Below are 17531 nucleotides of genomic sequence, written 5' to 3'. Positions count from 1 at the left end.
GGGAGTGTCCATACATACGATAGAAGTACGAGCAGTAAGTGTAATTACATGACACCACGTATATATAAACAAGGCGATGACGGCCAATGATCTCTTCAGTGCAGGTGCACACCAAGTTCCTCTTATAAGAATCGGCCAGATGCCGCGAGTAATAAAGCTCATCAGTAGCATGTGTTGTAAGAAGAAAATTTGGCTCTGACGGGAAGCGTGCTAGGGTACCCAGAGCGGTAGTGGTGACCACTGCGTCGCGATGACGTAGAGGTCTGCGTGTCTGCCTAGTCAGCAGGAGACCCGGGTTCGAATCCCGGACCAGCACAAGTTTTCAACTTGCCCTTTTATTTAAATTCGTGCCCACTGGTAGCTAACGTCTTTCACTCCTCTGTGTCTGAATTATGGAAGTGGGGCCACTCACCGGTAGGTCCAGCAGCGACTCTAGGGTGTGGAGCGCGGCGCCGCGGCGCAGCTTGCAGATCTCCACGAACTCCTCGTCCTCGGCGCACTTTTCACGCAGCAGCCTGCAAACACACCATTACACTTAGTCAAGATAGTGCCAAGGAGTGAGATGGAGGTACTTCTGTCTAAATTAAATCACTGCTGCCACAAAGGTTGGAAAAAAAAATCGAAACACAGCAAGAAATGCATGCTTGAATCAACAGTTACGGAAGAAAAACCCTAACAGCAAAAAATCATCAGGGTTAATGAAATTTGGGGAATACATTTGTCTAGGTAACATATTTAAGTGATTAACATTACAAGATCACAGGTTAATGAAAGTGCGAGATAAGCAACTGCAAATGTGTAATGCTGGTACATTAATAATGGCTGTAACCGTCATACTTTTGAATGCAAGCATTCAAACGTGCTTGCATTGTGTTTTAGAGGTGCCGGATGTCAGTCTGTGGCTGTGAGATAGAGTCCCACGCCTGTTGCACTTCGTCGGTCAATACAGGAATGTTACTTCTGGGTGCGGATGACGCTGGAGTGGTATGTCTCGATTGGAGAAGGATGTGGTTATACAACAGACCAAGGCAACCTGTCGATACTCAGTCCAGCATGTTGAGGTACAACAGCGGTACGCGGACGAGCGTTATCCTGTTGGAAAACAGCGTTATCCTGTTGGAAAACACCCCTTGAAATGCTATTAATGTGTGGGATCAGAAGTCTAAGCACTGTATTAACCCACCATGTAAATGAAATGATCGTATGACATTGATCACCGGGAGGCCCCATTCGGGGGGGGGGGGGGGGGGGGGAGGTTCGGCCACCATATTGCAAGTCCTTTTTAGTTGACGCCACTTAGGCGACTTGCGAGTGAATGATGATGAAATGGTGATGAAGGACAAACCCACAAATTTGCAGTCATGTGCGTGGGATAACCACTAGAGTGCTTTTGCTGTCATACGAAATCCCATCCCAGGCCGTAAGTCCAAGTGTACGTCCAGTGTGTCCAGCACGCATGACGGTTGGTTGCTGGTCCTCAACTGGCCTCATTGTAAACACTTGCAGCCATCACTGGCACCGAGGCGGCTTCCATCAGAACCCTGCCGTCCAATGAACTCACGCTTGACCACTGAAGTTGCAAATGACAGTGGTTTGGAGCCAGTGGAATGCACGCTACAGGACACCTGGTTCGGAGCTGTCCTTGATGTAACCGATTTGTAACAGTTCGTTGTGTCACTGTGATGCCAACTGCTGCTCAAATTACTACTGCAGCTGCAGTACGATGTGCCAGGGCCATAAGCCGAGTACAATGGTCTTTCCTATCGCTGTGCCACATGGCCGTCTGTACGGTCTTCTTGCGATTGTACATTCTCGCGACCACCGCTGCCAGATATCATGTACACCGACTACTTCTCTCCGAAGTCTTTCTGCAATATCGTTGAAGGACCACCCAGCTTCCCTTTGCCCTTTAACACAACATCCTTCAAACTCAATGAGGTACTGATAATGACGACTGTGTCACCCTAAATGCATTCTTGACTAATATCAGCTCACCACACCTAGTCTGAAAGTTAACTAACGCCGCGACCGTTATAGCGTGTAAATAACGCCTCGTGTAGCGCGACTCTTATACAACTGGCGTGCAATGTCGACACGATCTTTCACGTGTAGAAACACACCTACCGACTTTCTTTTTTTCTGTCAGCGTAAATTCAGATGTCAGGCAAGCTTGCAGGTTGCACTATTGTGCTCGACCACGGACTGCACCTGCGCAGTGTCCTCAATACTTTGCTAGTGTCGGTCGTGATCACAACAGTGTTCTGTGCAGTTGTGAAGTGAATTACACTGTGGGAAAACTGTTGCCGTACGTATGGTGGGTGCTGCCGTAACCAAAGCATGGTGAATGGACATCGAGGAGAGATGGCAACGGGAAGGACTCCAGGTCAGACAGAAGGAACCGGATGCGAACCGCAATCATAAGGCCGGCCTGACCTGGGCCGCCGATGCGGGAGATGAACCGCTGTGGTTGGGAAAAGGAGACGGTAATTCGGATGCGCAGGAGAACTACGAACGTGTGCTACGTAACTGGCGAGCAGCTGTGCATGTCGGATTCGCAATGGAAGGACTCTGGCCTCCAACAGGACACTGATCACCGGACTCGTTCTTAAAGCTCCCATCGCAAGGTGAACGCCACAGTGGTGCACTGGGTCGAGTAAATGCAACGCTGCGTCGCCACCGAACCGTAAACCAGACTCCCATAGTCAAGGCGGGATTGAACAAGGGCTCTGCAGAGCTGCAGCAGTGCAGAGCGACCTGCACCACAGTTGGTGTTGCTCAGGCAGCGGTGGGCATTGAGGTGCTGCCAGTAATTGCGCTTAAGCTGACGAAGGTGAAGTTGCCAAGTCAATCAGGCGTCGAAAACCAGAATCTATATGTCTCCACTACAGTGAGTAGATCGTCATGAAGGTAGAGTTCTGTTTCTGGATGAACGGTACGACGCCGACAGAAATACATGACACCGACTTCGCGGCTGAAAACTGGAAGCCGTGGGCTAGAGCCCATGAATGCACCTTGTGAATGGCTCCCTGCAGGCGCCGCTCAGCAACACCAGTACTGGAGGAGCGTACGAAATGCGTAAGTCATCCGCATACAGAGAAGGTGAAACCCACGGCCTTACAGCTGCAGCCAGACCGTTAATAGCCACTAAAAATAGACACTCAATACGGAGCCCTGAGGAACGCCATTCTCCTGAATACGAGGAACTATTGGAGGCACCGACTTGGGCACGGAACGACGGGAAGTTTTGGATTAAAATCGGGAGCGGGCCCCGGAGACCCTACTCACACAATGTGACAACGATATGATATCGCCAGATCGTGTCATATGCTTTACGTAAGTCAAAAAAGACGGCAACCAGATGTTGGCGTCTAGAAAAGGCTGTTCGGATACTAACAGTAGTATTCAATGAACTGTGGATGAAGCCTGACTAACAGGCATTACATGCATTGATTAAAAATGATAGTGCATTGAGAATGGCTAGTTTCTAGCTGAAATTTAGATCTGCCAATAAAATTTAAAAAGGACGACTGATAGCTGAAATCTACTATTTACAAGTCAATATAACAGTCGCTGAGTGCAACAGCCTTCTGAATGGAAGGTAACCTGATGACCTTTTACTTGTTGAAGAAAAATGCATACATCAGGACACCCCGTATCTACCCCACCAATGAAATGCATTGACATGATGGTGGTATTTAGGAGCGACAAAGGAGAAATAACAGGTAGTGATTTATTACTTTACTATCAACTGTACCTTCTCCAAACGCAAAAACTTTGCTTATCACCAACACGTAACAAGCAGCAACTGTAGTAGTATTAAAAAATCGAAAAGACAAATCAAGCTGAGATGGTGATTAACGTAGCACGACCGGTGCTAACCTTGGGTTGCTATCAAACGGTAAGCATCACCAGTCCAGAGTGGTATGCAGTCTAGTGAGATTATCTGCGTTCAGGTGGCTAACCTGACATCGGATAGTCACCGAAGATCGAAACTGGACGCGCCACATTAAACACCATTACATCGGGAATTGTCATGATTCTGTCTTATAATCTGACACATTCAGACATCTGCAAGTCGGAAACCGAAGAAAGTGGTGTATATTTATATGAACCTCTAAGGCCAATGTGGCCCAAACTGACAGTGTTATACACAGGATGTTTCAGGAGGGCCACTTGCTGACGCGTTATCACAGGTAACGTCTGTTATTTAGTACCCTCTTGGGCAAAAGGGGGTGGATTCTGAATATGGGATTCCTCCCTCGTCCCCCCCCCCCCCAATCTCATTGCGCTCTCTCTCTCTCTCTCTCTCTCTCTCTTTCTGTGTGTGTGTGTGTGTGTGTGTGTGTGTGTGTGTGTGAGGCGGGAGGGGGGGGGGGTCAGGGGGAGACATGCGAACGCTGATGGCATATAACGTAGCAGCACACGCCGCCAAATGGCAGTACAGATTACGGATACATTTAATTCGTCGTGTTAATTGTAGTTGAGCTCCTCGGTTGTGGGTTTAATTACTTTAAGAAACATAGCAACCAAACACACTTAGAGCGCAGGTTGGTTTTATGCCAAGGCGCGTTCTGGTGTTCACTGAAGTAATGCATTTATATCTTCGGCAGTGTAACTGCATTTTGAATGTACGATCCCCAAGATCACCAAGCTGACCTGAACTAAGAAATAATTGTCTAATTACGTTTGATTAATATTTAAGTGCACTTTTGTCTCTCAATTTGCGGCTTCAGTGTGTATTTATGGGCCAACACTCTAGGCTGCCCGCAACACAATGGGTTTTGCAGCTCGCAAACGTCTCAACTTTTTAAAACTACGATTCGGAATCACTTATAACCGTAAAGAGCGTAGACGAGGTTATGTTGTACTGGCTTATTCGAATAATTTTAAGTCAACATTCACTCCTCAAACTTCGGTCTCCTTCGCGTCAAATTCCTAAAGCTACCCGTTCGGACAGGTGACACATTGGTTGGTAAAACCAGCAAGATTTAAAAGAAATGGTTAACGGAATTTCAGCAGTTTGAAAGTAGTTCGATTTCGTGAAAAGTCAGTTTGTTCCATACCTCATTTCATTCAAACCAGCGACCATAAACGTCAACCGTGTTTCCTAAGAACGAGATCCCTCGAAGACATACCTGCTACTAATGGTCACAAAACCCGGTGGAGATAAATCATTTCCAGAACGGAAGTTGATAAGAAGCAGGATTCGAAACTGAACGTTAGGAGAATGCCTCAACATTTTGTCTCGGTTCAGTACTGAAAGCGCTATTTTAAACATAAGTAAGTTATGAAGAGGTTATAACTGGCTTAATTAGTATAAAATATAAGCATAAACCAATTAGCTAATGAAATTACTCAGACTTTCATTTTAAGGTTCTCTAGGCTAGTCTATCGTTTCCTCCGTTACCAAATTTATTCCTTCAGGCCACAATATGTCTCTTATCAATCGATCCGTTTATTAAGTTAGGTTCTTATACACTCCAAGGATTTCCCCAATCGATTCAGTACTTCTCTTTAACTAACCAATACTCAGCAATCTTCTGCAGCAAATGTTTCCAAAGCTTCTTCTCTTGTCTGAACCCCTCGTCTTCTACATTTCGCATCCATGTAAAGCTGCACTCCGGACATCATCATAAGACTCCCCGACACCTAAATTTATGTAAGATTTTAACGAATTCCTCATTTACAGAAATTCTTTTCTTGTTGTTACCAGCCTGCATTTCATATCTGGCCGAGCGTTTCTAGGCGCTCCAGTCTGGAACCGCGCGACCGCTACGGTCGCAGGTTCGAATCCTGCCTCGGCCATGGATGTGTGTGATGTCCTTAGGTTAGTTAGGTTTAAGTAGTTCTAAGTTCTAGGGGACTGATGACCTCAGACATTAAGTCCCATAGTGCTCAGAGCCATTTGAACCATTTTTTGCATTTCATATCCTCTCCACTCCGACGATTACCAACTATTTTGCTGGCGAAATAGAAAGCCTCACAAGCTATTTTTAGAGCCTCATTTCCTAGTCTCATTCGCTCAGCATGGGCAATTTGATTGGACTACAATCCATTATTTAAAAATCATTAATACGTTTGCTTATACTTACAGTATGTTGTTTTTGAAACTGTAATACTGATTTTCGTATGCAAATGAATTTCAACTTATTGGTTTTTTAAGGTATGAATGAGCGTATGGCATTGGTGGCCGGGAGACCCCTCGCGGGGCGGTTCGGCCGCCGTTCCACAGGTTCTTTAGCGCCACTACGGCGACTTGCGAGTGAATGAGGATGAAATGATGATGAAAGACACACAACACCCAGTCATCTCCAGGCAGAGAAAAATCCCTGACCAGGTCGGGAATCGAACCCGGGACCCCGTGCGCTGGAAGCGAGAACGCTACCGCAAGACGCTTTTTTAAAGAAATAGTTGTTCATAGTGATTTTAATACATCATTGTGAATACATTAATGATGTCGATTCTTCCCGCTTCTTTCAGCTCATCAGTTCATTATAATCATAAGCTGGATAGTAAAACTTTATTCAGTTAAATAATAAATGTTGCGGTTCAGGCTTTTAATCAAAAAATTTCTGTAAAACGCTATTTTTCTGTGTAATTAGCACAAAATATCTCCTCGCAGCGTCCACATCACAGTTTCATCCTAGGGGCCTGTAGATCCTGAATACGGCCGTGTGAGTCTCATTGTCGACTTTATATGCACAGCACAAAACGTTGCGTTTCAATACGAAAAATGTAGTAACTTAAAGAATTGTTATTTGCAGAAAACAGTTACAGCATTTAAAACACACGCGATAGAGGCTTTATACTAACGTAAATATGCACCAGAATGAAAAATTCTGCTGTCCTAACACAAAAAAGCCGAATATGTGCTGCGCAGTGGTAGGGATGTGAACGAAGTTAACTCGCTTTTCGACTTATCTAGCAGTTTCAAAGATATTTAAATCAAAAATTCTTGACATATTCGCGCTTTTTTACGTATTAGTATTAGTGCCAATGTTATGTAACATAAATCATCGTGTCAACTACAGTAACAACATGCACGTCATATCGTATAACATGACACATACCATCAAGTCATCCAACATGGCATTGTCATGTCGGGCTATATGACACAACGCTTCATTAAAGCGGTGGTTGAAAATACAACTAGAGTTTTAAGGTCCTTTTATTTAACACACGACCGGTTTCGGACTCATATACGCCCATCTTGAGGTGTCGTACAGAAAATAGCATGAGACAGGAGATAATTTTTACACGCAGCGATACACATAAACAAAAAAAATCCATAAAAAATTAAAAACATTTAAAAAATAAAAGCTGCAGGTCGGGCTAGGTGCTGTGCAACCTAAATCAGTGCCAAAGAGACACCAGACAGTACTACGGACGACTGCCTGGGTAGGGAAATATGCAAAGAGTACCAGGACACTTACACTTGGTGCTGTGATCCCGAGCGCCGAGGTGGACGAGTACAAGACGCGGTGTGCTACCAACGAGCGCAGATCATGGACTAGCGGACGCGAAGGAGGAAGCAAACTGGTAAACCAGAGTGGCAAAACTACTGCCATCTGTTGACGGGAAAAAGAGCGCGGGGCCACTAGCTTGGCCGTTCACAATTTGAATTAGTGACTTAAATTTTAAATGAATAACGAAAAAAGAAAACATTTCACAGAAAGTTACAGGAAAAACTTAAAAGTGCATTATGCGTGGTAAAGGAACATGTTGAACAGGTTACTACAAAACTGTAGCAAAACTGAGTGGAAGACGCGACATGAAATTCATGTTTTTAATCTAGTGGGGATATATATGAGACGATGTGGAACAACAAGCCACAGACATCAATTAAAATAGGATGGCACATGTGCATCTTCTCCCATTTTCAGTACGACAGATGGGTGTATAAGAGCCCGAAACCTGTAGTATGTTAATTAAACGAACCTTACAACTGTAGCGGTATTTTCAACCTCTGGTATGATGCTCAGACAGGACTGTTTGTAGTTTCATTAACGATTAGGATGCATGCACCCCTCACAAGGATACTTCCTACTGCACCTGCATTCCACTTTCTAGTAGCACATAAATGTGCTATTTTTTCAAAAATGGCTCTGAGCACTATGGGACTTAACATCTGAGGTCATCAGTCCCCTAGAACTTAGAACTACTTAAACCTAACTAACCTAAGGACATCACACACATCCATGCCCGAGGCAGGATTCGAACCTGCGACCGTAGCAGTCGCACGGTTCCGGACTGCGCGCCTAGAGCTATTTTTTTCTACGCCCCTCAGCATACATGTAACAGGGGGTGAATGTGGGCGAGGAATGGTCATCTTGAGGAAAAGTATCACCCTCCCCCAACCAAAATATCAAAAAATTGTTTTAGAGTCTCCCTCTGGAGAAAACACTCCTCCCCCCAGAAAAACGTTTTTAGCTCTTACACGTATGCTCTTCAGCCAAATGATATTATATCTTGTTTGTTATGGCTAGCGGACGTTCTGGATTTTGGGCACAGGATCAGGGATCCTAGCCTATAAATTGCAAGATGCAGATGTGTCAACACCTGGTAGCCGAAAGAGCTCAGTGTGCTGGGGATGTAGGGTTGATTAGTAAAAAATAAAAACAAAAACGGTAATATGTAGAGATGTTATGATTTATATGTCTTCGAAGCTGCCATATAAGACGAAAAACTAACTTTGCCAGAACACGTTCGCCTTTCTTTGTCGTATCATAGGAGCATTTTTAATTCTGATTCCCAACTTTTATTCCATAATAACTTTGACATTAGACCGTCACAGCTTGGCAAACCGATGTAGATGACTCGGGCTACGACAGATCGGCTATGGGTTTTTATTTATTGTCTTTCGAACCGTGTTGCTTATATTGTGGCACCGGATAAGCCAGTCACAGAACAACAGGACGAACATTATTTACATGTATTAGTCTCGCTTCTTAAGAAATTTGAAACGATTCGCACAAGTTTGAAACACAGAATTGGCCCCCATAAAAAACTAAAAAATCTGTTATTTTGCACGTAAAATCCCAATGAAGCTAGATTTTTCGAGAGCAAGTTTTCAGTTCTGTTGTAAGACTGCTGTTTTTATTCATCTGATTCACTTTAAACCGTTTCTGCGCTTTCAGTTCACGTAAGAACGAATTTTACGTGCTACATTTAGCTTGAATTTAAACCATCGTATCTCGACACCGAATACATATTACTGGATAAAAAAAAATTGATTTTGACTCTATCCATTTCTCCCTCTTCATGCAAAGTTTGAAACGACTCGTACAAGTTTAAAGTAAAAAAGTGACGCACTTCAAAAACCTCCCAGAAAAATATGTTTTTGAATGTTTTGCACGTAATATCCGAACTGTGCATATGCAAATGTTGCCGTGAGCTGAGCATTAACTTCAGCCCAATTAAAATCTTTTGAAAATGGAATAAATCGATTCGCACAATTTACCTTGGCGCCAGCTCCGGTTCGTCTTCAAATCTTGCTTAATATACTGTAACTTAGCTACAGTAAGACAGACGTTCGAATGAGTGTACAAATGGCCACAGGTCCGGGCTAAACGAAAGCCTTGTTACTCCATATTCCTACCTCAAACGAGAACCAAGCTCCCCTCCCCGCACCCTCAAACCGCGATATACTTGTTACAGCGCTTCCTCACTGTAACGTTTATGTCAGTTGAACCGAAGATGGGTGGAACAACGAAACTAGTCCTGGAATGAAACGAAGCTATAAAAAAGTATCTGATCGCTGTACATCAAGTAATTGGGATACCGAACAGATATGCTACCTCACCATGACGCATTTGCCCGGAGAGCCACTGACTAGGATTGAGTTATTACTGCGTGTTTTCAACGGCGCTTAAGGAATTACGGAGGTGAGCGCGCTCCAGGAGCGGCCACTGGGCCGAGATGCAGGCGCTGCGGTTTAATCAGCGGCCCAACTTCCGGCTGGCCCGGCAGCGCTGGAAACGTCTGGAGAAAATAAATACTAACGAGCGGGAGGGACACGCCGCGACGTGATTAATGGACGCTCCCGGGCCGCGTATTAATTTCATAACACGGTGCGCAGCCCGCGGCGGACAGTAGGGAACACAAGGGAACGGAAGGGAAGCCGTTGTGTGCCCCTCGCAGCTCTCCCTGTACGAGACAAAGCGGCGTGTTGCGGCCGTGGCCACCCAACCTACGAACTAATGCGTGTTCGCATTTTATTTCGAAAGAGGCCATTGACACAAACGCGAGAATCTATAACCAACACAAAAGGATAACGGTCAATTATAATTAATATTTTTCTGGAGAGACTGAGTGCCCAAGTTATCTGATGTCGAAACAAAATCCTGTTTCTGATTAACAAATGATGACGAGAGCATTTCTCGTCGGCAGAAATCTAATCATCTGCATTTGTGTCTCTTAATTTCTCGCTGATGTTTATCCTTCGCCGGCTGAGTTGTCATTTGTTCCTGAACAGGTGTAGCTGAGGGTGGTCAATACCTCGAAACTGTTTCATCTCTCCGAACCCGAAATGAACACCAATCTGTTGACACAGATGCTGCAGCAGGTTTCACAAAAGTTAAATCGGGTATGGGAAAGCACCAAATGTGTTTTTTTTTTTTTTTTTTCGTTTCCTTCGAGGGGAGGGGAGGGGATTTAGATCATCAGCATTTGGAATAGCTCGATGGGGCCCACCATGATTTCACCTCATGGATCAATCAACCTCCCCACCTAGAATAGTAATTGCTCAGAACGACCTTAAATATTTGTTCTACACAGGGTGTTGCTTATTAACGTTTAAATCCCCCCGAAGTGATTTGGATGACGCTGAGACAAGCAATTTAATACAAGACACATGGGATCGCAGATGTCGGAAAATACCCCTAAAGTAGATCACAAATGTTGAAACTGTGACGTCACCAGATGACGTACTTCGCCGCACGTGTAGCGATTGCGCTTGTCGATCCTACCCTCCCCGATGGGTGGCGGGGGCAGGTGGAGGCGGACGGGGTGCTACAGATCGCTACTCTGGTTTTAAACACCTTTTGTTAATGTGATCTGTTGTAAAGGTAGAAGTTACAAAATTACTGAATTACTGTCATCCCTGTAACCAAGCAACATTTTGTATTACTTTCCTTTTGCCCCTTCTTTTCTTGTTTACAGACTTCATTTAGTAAAAAGCACGTAGGTCATTCACTGCTAGAAATGCAATTCGGAGCCGGCCACTGTGGCTGAGCTTTTCTAGGCGCTTCAGTCCGGAACCGCGCTGCTGCTGCATAGATGTGTGTGATGTCCTTAGGATAGTTAGGTTTAAATAGTTCCAGGTCGAGGGGATTGATGACCTCAGATGTTAAGTCACATAGTGCTTAGAGCCATTTGAACCATTTTTTTGATGCAATTCGGAATCTTATTTACTTGTAGTGTTGTACTGTAGGTTTTTGTTGTACTGTACTTTGAAATTAACGAGCGGAGGCCGCAAGACGATAAATATAATAATAAATCTTACCACAATGTAAGCACAATTCTTGAACACAGTAAAAAAAATACTGCCTGCCGGACGTAAGACTCGAACCCGGAGTCCCAAGATATAAAGTCGCGCACGTGGTCTTGGAGTCATACCGAAGTGAATAAATGACTTGAGATGGAATGATTTGGTGCGACAGACGGATAGGCTGCGCCACTGCACGTGTGGTAGGTACGTCATCTGGAGACGTCACATGTTCAACAGTTTTCATCCACTTCTGGAGTGTTCCCGACATTTGCGGCCCCATGTGTCTTACATTATATTACTTGTCTCAGCATCATATATGTTGCTTCGTGGTTTTTTAATCTTCCTCAGTGATGGAGGCGACATCGTTGTACACAGGGTGTAACCCTTATTACGACCTCTTCTTAGTTACACAACTAGTTTTAGCTTAGCGAACTATTCTACGTGTAAATCCTCACGAATGGCCGTACATGGTAAGAGTTCGCCGCCATTTTCCTAACTGTCTTAATTTGGCATAGGTGAACACTCGAAAAAGATTCAGTAAACTTAGAGTCGTGGTGTCCAGTATGAATCTACAATACATACCGTCTTAAGCTCCCACTAGTACCACGGCACTTATTCCCTGATGTCTACACATTCCTGTCGTCTCTTCCTTTCTTCTTGCCAGCGTTCTTCTCCACTTGGATTCTGAGGAGAACCTCACTTCTTATGTTATCAGTCCATCTAATTCCCAACGTCCCTCTGTAACACCACCTCCCAAACGCTTCGATTCTCTTTTTCCGGTTTTATCACTATCAACGATTAGTTTCCATACAATAATGTACTCCAGCCGTTCATTCTCGAAATTTCTTGCTAAACTTAAGGCCTATGTTCGACACTAGTCGAAAGATATGCCATCTTTCTCCACGCTATTGCGCCTCGTGCGTCATTCTTTACTTTATTTCCAAGGTAGAAGAATGCTTCACTTCGTCTACGACGTAGCCACCAGTTTTGATGATGTGTTTGTCGGTCTTTCTTCGGTTTACACTATCTATACACACTGCTGAATGGACTGTTTATTCGATTTAATGTAATTTCCACTCTTTGACGTAAAATAGCAATTTCATCGCCGAATGTTGTTGCTAGCATCCTTTCGCTATAAAATTTAATCTCACTCTCGAAATTTCCTTCCTTCCTTCGTTCGTTACGCAGGTCTAATAGTAGTCAGGAGCACTGCCTTCTTGCCTTGTGTCCTTTTTGATGCAATAATTTCTATCTTTGTCTTCTGCTTTCACTGACCCGTATTTGTTCTTGTAGTTACTGTGTATTTCTCGTCTTCCTCTAGAACATATAGGGAGGAGGAGGGGGGGGCAATGAACAAGAAAGCTGTATGGGTTGACGATTAGGACGCCATCAATTCGACTAAGCATTATGTAGCTGCTCCTTTTTAACGATTTGGTAAAACCAACAGCTTGGAAAATGAGGAAGAAATAGATACTCTGCAAGATTTGTGTCTAAATGATGTGTACAGGTTTACGTATTCATGAATTGTTCTTGAGTCTAATTGCTGGTCGTTTACAAGTTGCTAAGTGCCACAGTGGCGTAAATGTAGTAAGAATGAACACGGTCTTTAATTGATTAATGTAATTAGTGGTACATTTAAAATTTAGCTTTTTTCAAGTGTCATAATAATTTTTTAAATTAAAAATTCGTCTGTAGAATAGCAGCTGCCTTGAAAAAATCCATTTTAGACTGTATTTAAAATTACGTTCGTTGGCTGTCAGGAATTTTGTTATCTATCAAGCGAGAAGGAAGTTTGGGGCTGTATATTGAATTCCATCTCAGCTCAGCCACTGACAGTGAAAGTAGAGAAAGAAAGAAAAAAACTGTGTTTTGTGTGTGTGTGTGTGTGTGTGTGTGTGTGTGTGTGTGTGTGTCCGTAACTTCAGACAATACCGACGAACCATATATCCTTACCTTCAGACAATACCGATTAACCAAAATAATTCACGATAGAAAAAATACAAGTGACATTGGCGAACTTGTTGCACGACGTTCCGCCGTCGACACAATAGTTAAATCTATGATGGGGTGGGACATGGATAGACATTGAAAGAGATCATGCCAATCATCCCTGCATGAGCCATAAACACCTACTGTAAGAATTGCAGCTCCCTTTAGATGTGGATGAATCCAAGGTAAACGTCTAAAATCATTTCAAAACACGGGAAAGTGTCTGGCAGTTTATCGGTAGAACTCTGCACCTGTGTACAACTACAGGCTTTCGATTAATTACATTAATTTTCAAGCATCCATTGTACTCACAAACACAGATTTTCACATAAATATACTTCTTGGAAGCAAGACAGGGTAATAGCTTCTGTCGACGTAGAAAAAGCTTTCGTGATATAAAATCATGAGAGACTTTCGAGACATGGCAGAAGATGTGGTGTAAGCTACAGAGAAAGACGATTAATATACAGTCTGTGCAAGAACCAAGAGGGAAAAGAAAGAATGGAAATCCAAAAATTAAATCGTCGGATGTAGTTTTTCGTCCCTGCTGTTGATTCTGTACATCGAAGACGCAACGACAAAAACGAATGAAACGCTTAGGAGTAGAACTGAACTTCAGAGTGAAACGATGTCGACAACTTAGTGATGACATCGTTGTCCTTTGTTAAAGTGAGAAAGAATGCAGAGGCTGTTGAATGGAATGAGCAGTCTAAGGACCACTCAATAAGGACTGAGAATAAATCGAAAAAAACAATGAAATTTATGAGAAGTAGCAAAAAGTCTTCTACTTCGGAAGCAAAATAACGCATGATGGACAAAGCAAAAAGCACTTAAAAAGCTGATTAGTACAAACAAAGTAGCGTTCATGGCAAATTTGTGTGTGTGTGTGGGGGGGGGGGGGGAGGGAGGGGGAGGGGCGTGCGCGCGCAAAACACCTTTGTACGGCTGTACGGAAGGTAATCTTGTATTGTGGGGAAACGAAAAAAAAGAGAACCAAGGTGTTGGAGACACTGTGCTGTAGAAGGAAGTTAAAAATTAGGACTGATAATAGGATAAATGTTGAGACATCAAGGAATAACTGTTATCGAACTTGGGGATGTTGAGCGTAAAAACTGAAGAAGGAGACGGAGATCCCAACACATCCAACAAATGATTGAGGACATAGGTTGCAAGTGCTATTCTGAGTTTGGCAGAGGACAGGCATCCGTGGACGGCTGCATCAATCCGTTCAGAAGACTTATGACTGCCCTAGACGAATAATGAAATGAGATTCCAACGTAGAAACATTATTACGCGACATGAATAGGAGACAGGTTTGTAGAAAGTGATCCCAGCAATTGTAGTGTATCTGTAAATGAATTTGCGTAGTGATGCAAGTGCGAAGGTTCTTAAAATATTCTTCCATCGTTTGGAGTTCTTGTCGAGTAGACGCGACAACAAACACTGACCGGATTCAGACATACACAGTCTGATCAAAAAAAGGCTGTACAGACCATAGGAAAGTGTAACAGAAATACTCGAACAACTTAGCACAGCTGACAGCCGGTAAAACTTGGTTTTAATAGGCCACGCTACCAACAGAATTTATTAGATCAACCCATCACAGATGAACCCAACGTTTTTAAAGCATTTTTTAAATACTGACAATACGCTGCTCAGCGAGAACAGTATGACCACCGACCTACTATCGATATAAACCCGTCCAGGTGATAGTTGCGTCACCTGACATGGAATGACTGCTAGTAGGACAGATGTTCGGTGCACGTAGTATCCGTGTGTAGATTGGGGGAGGCGCGCTATCTAGGCCCAGGCGGCGAACTTTGGGGGAACTAACATCAGACTTTAACGCTGGGCAGAGTACAAATGGTTCTCAACACACAGTGCACCGAACACTCCTAACGATGGGCCTCAAAAGCCAACGACACACGCATGTGCCAATGTTACGACCGCGAGATCGCCAACGACGACTGAAATGGGCACTTAACCATCGGCACTGGACGTGGTGTAGTGGCAGAGCGTTGCATGGTCTGATGAATCCGGATACCTTCTTCGTCTTGGTGATGGGAGGGCGCGAATCCGTCGCCTTCCAGGGAAACAGTTCCTTAACACCTACCTATACTACGGGACGGAGACAAGCTGGCGGCGGTCCATTATGCTCTGGGGAACATTCACGTGGCCATCCATGAGTCCAGTGGCGCTGGTGCAAGCCACAGTGGCGTCCAAGGAGTATCTTAGACTGGTTGCAGACCACGTGCATCCCTTCGTGACGATCTTGTTTCCCGACGGCTGCGCCATTTTTCAGCAAGATAATGCGCCATGTCACAAGGCCAGAAGTGTGATAGAGTGGTTCGAGGAACATAGTGGTGAGTTCCAATTGAATTACTGAACCCTCATCTCGCCGGATCTGAAACCGATCGAACACATGTGAAATGCGATTGGACGTGGCGTCAGGGTTCATCACTACCTCCCCGAAATTTATGGGAATTAGGTAACTTTTGTGTGTAGATGTGGCGCCATCTCCCTCCAGCGGCCCAACAAGGCCACTCCTTCCAGGCCATGACGCGTGGCCGCTGTTATCCGCGCCGAAGGCTGACATACCGGCTAACAGGTAGGTGACCATTATGTTCTGGCTGATCATTGTATTCTCTTAATGGTAATACGCTGGATTCACCTATGATGGACTGATGTAATAATTTTTATTGCATCTGAAGCTGAGGCTGTATGCCTTGAAACCGATAGTGTGATCAATTACAATTAAATTTTACCAAATGCCAACGGTGTTTCCATTCATCATGTGTTTCAGCAGCTGTGAATGCTCTGAAATCTTTTGAAGAATACGGACATAGTTCTACACAACCTGTATTCGTGTATAGATTGTGCGACCACCGACCAGCATAAGTCTCATGAGGTTCGGACAGGATCAGAGGCATAAAAACGTTTTTCCCCTCACTCTATGCAAAGATGGGCAACGGCCTTGCCGCAGTGGCTACACCGGTTCCCGTGAGATCACCGAAGTTAAACGCTGTCGGGCGTGGCCGGCACTTGGATGGGTGACCATCCAGCCGCCATGCGCTGTTGCCATTTTTCGTGGTGCACTCAGCCTCGTGATGCCAATTGTGGAGCTACTCGACCGAATAGTAGCGGCTCCGGTCAAAGAAAACCATCATAACGACCGGGAGAGCGGTTTGCTGACAACATGCCCCTCCTATCCGCATCCTCATCTGAGGATGACACGGCGGTCGGATGGTCCCGATGGGCCACTTGTGGCCTGCAGACGGAGTGCTATGCAAAGATGGAGTAGGGCAGAAAACCGTTAATATTGCTGCGAAGCGCCCCACATCTCCAAAACGTACGGTAATGAACTATAAATTATAATACACCTATAACGATACAATAATGTTAAACAAGCAGAATCAACCAAAAGCCAAAAAGCAAAGAGAAAAAAACACCACATCTATGTGAAAAATGGTTCAAATGGCTCTGAGCACTATGGGACTTAACATCTGAGGTCACCAGTCCGCTAGAACTTAGAACTACTTAAACCTAACTAACCTAAGGACATCACAAACATCCATGCCCGAGGCAGGATTCGAACCTGCGACCGTAGCGATCACGCGGTTCCACACTGAAGCGCCTAGAACCGCTCGGCCACACCAGCCGGCCTTCGATGCGAAGAGCGATTTAATGCCGTTCAGATTGTAGGCGACAAGTTCCGTAAGATTCTGATGGTAAATGGATGAGTCCTTTCGTCTCGCAGTACTGCCTGTCTCCACCTACGAAATGTTGTCTATCAATGCATCTTTTCCTACTTTGCCGTGTTGTTTCCCACTGAATGTTGCGTCGTCCAGGTGTTATCTGGAGTCATTTATGCACTTCGTAAACTTGTTATGAATACATTTCGAGTAGTTGGGTCGCCGCGGGAGATCTGGCGAAGGAGGCGGTAACTGGCAGTACAGCGGGCAAGGGGCGCAGACGTGGTTGGAGAAGAAACGGTGACTACTAAACTGAATGAAATATAAAACAGGTATTGCATTTCCAGGGAAACTACTTTACA

The 17531-nt window shown here is 44.5% G+C and overlaps 1 protein-coding gene across 1 annotated transcript in view; it reads right to left on the bottom strand.

Annotated features, from left to right (window-relative positions):
• Positions 1 to 361: 361 nt before the first annotated feature.
• The window catches only part of LOC124775245, a 107818-nt gene continuing 90648 nt past the window's right edge, over positions 362 to 17531 (bottom strand). The window contains exon 5 of the mRNA XM_047250083.1: positions 362 to 515. Coding sequence (XP_047106039.1) covers positions 362 to 515 — 154 coding nt within the window. The remainder of the gene's footprint in view (positions 516 to 17531) is intronic.

The sequence above is a fragment of the Schistocerca piceifrons genome, chromosome 2, assembly GCF_021461385.2.
Source record: "Schistocerca piceifrons isolate TAMUIC-IGC-003096 chromosome 2, iqSchPice1.1, whole genome shotgun sequence".
Classification (NCBI taxonomy): Eukaryota; Metazoa; Arthropoda; class Insecta; order Orthoptera; family Acrididae; genus Schistocerca; species Schistocerca piceifrons.
Note: the sequence above shows the minus strand (reverse complement) of the source record. Positions and strands in the feature narration are given on the sequence as shown.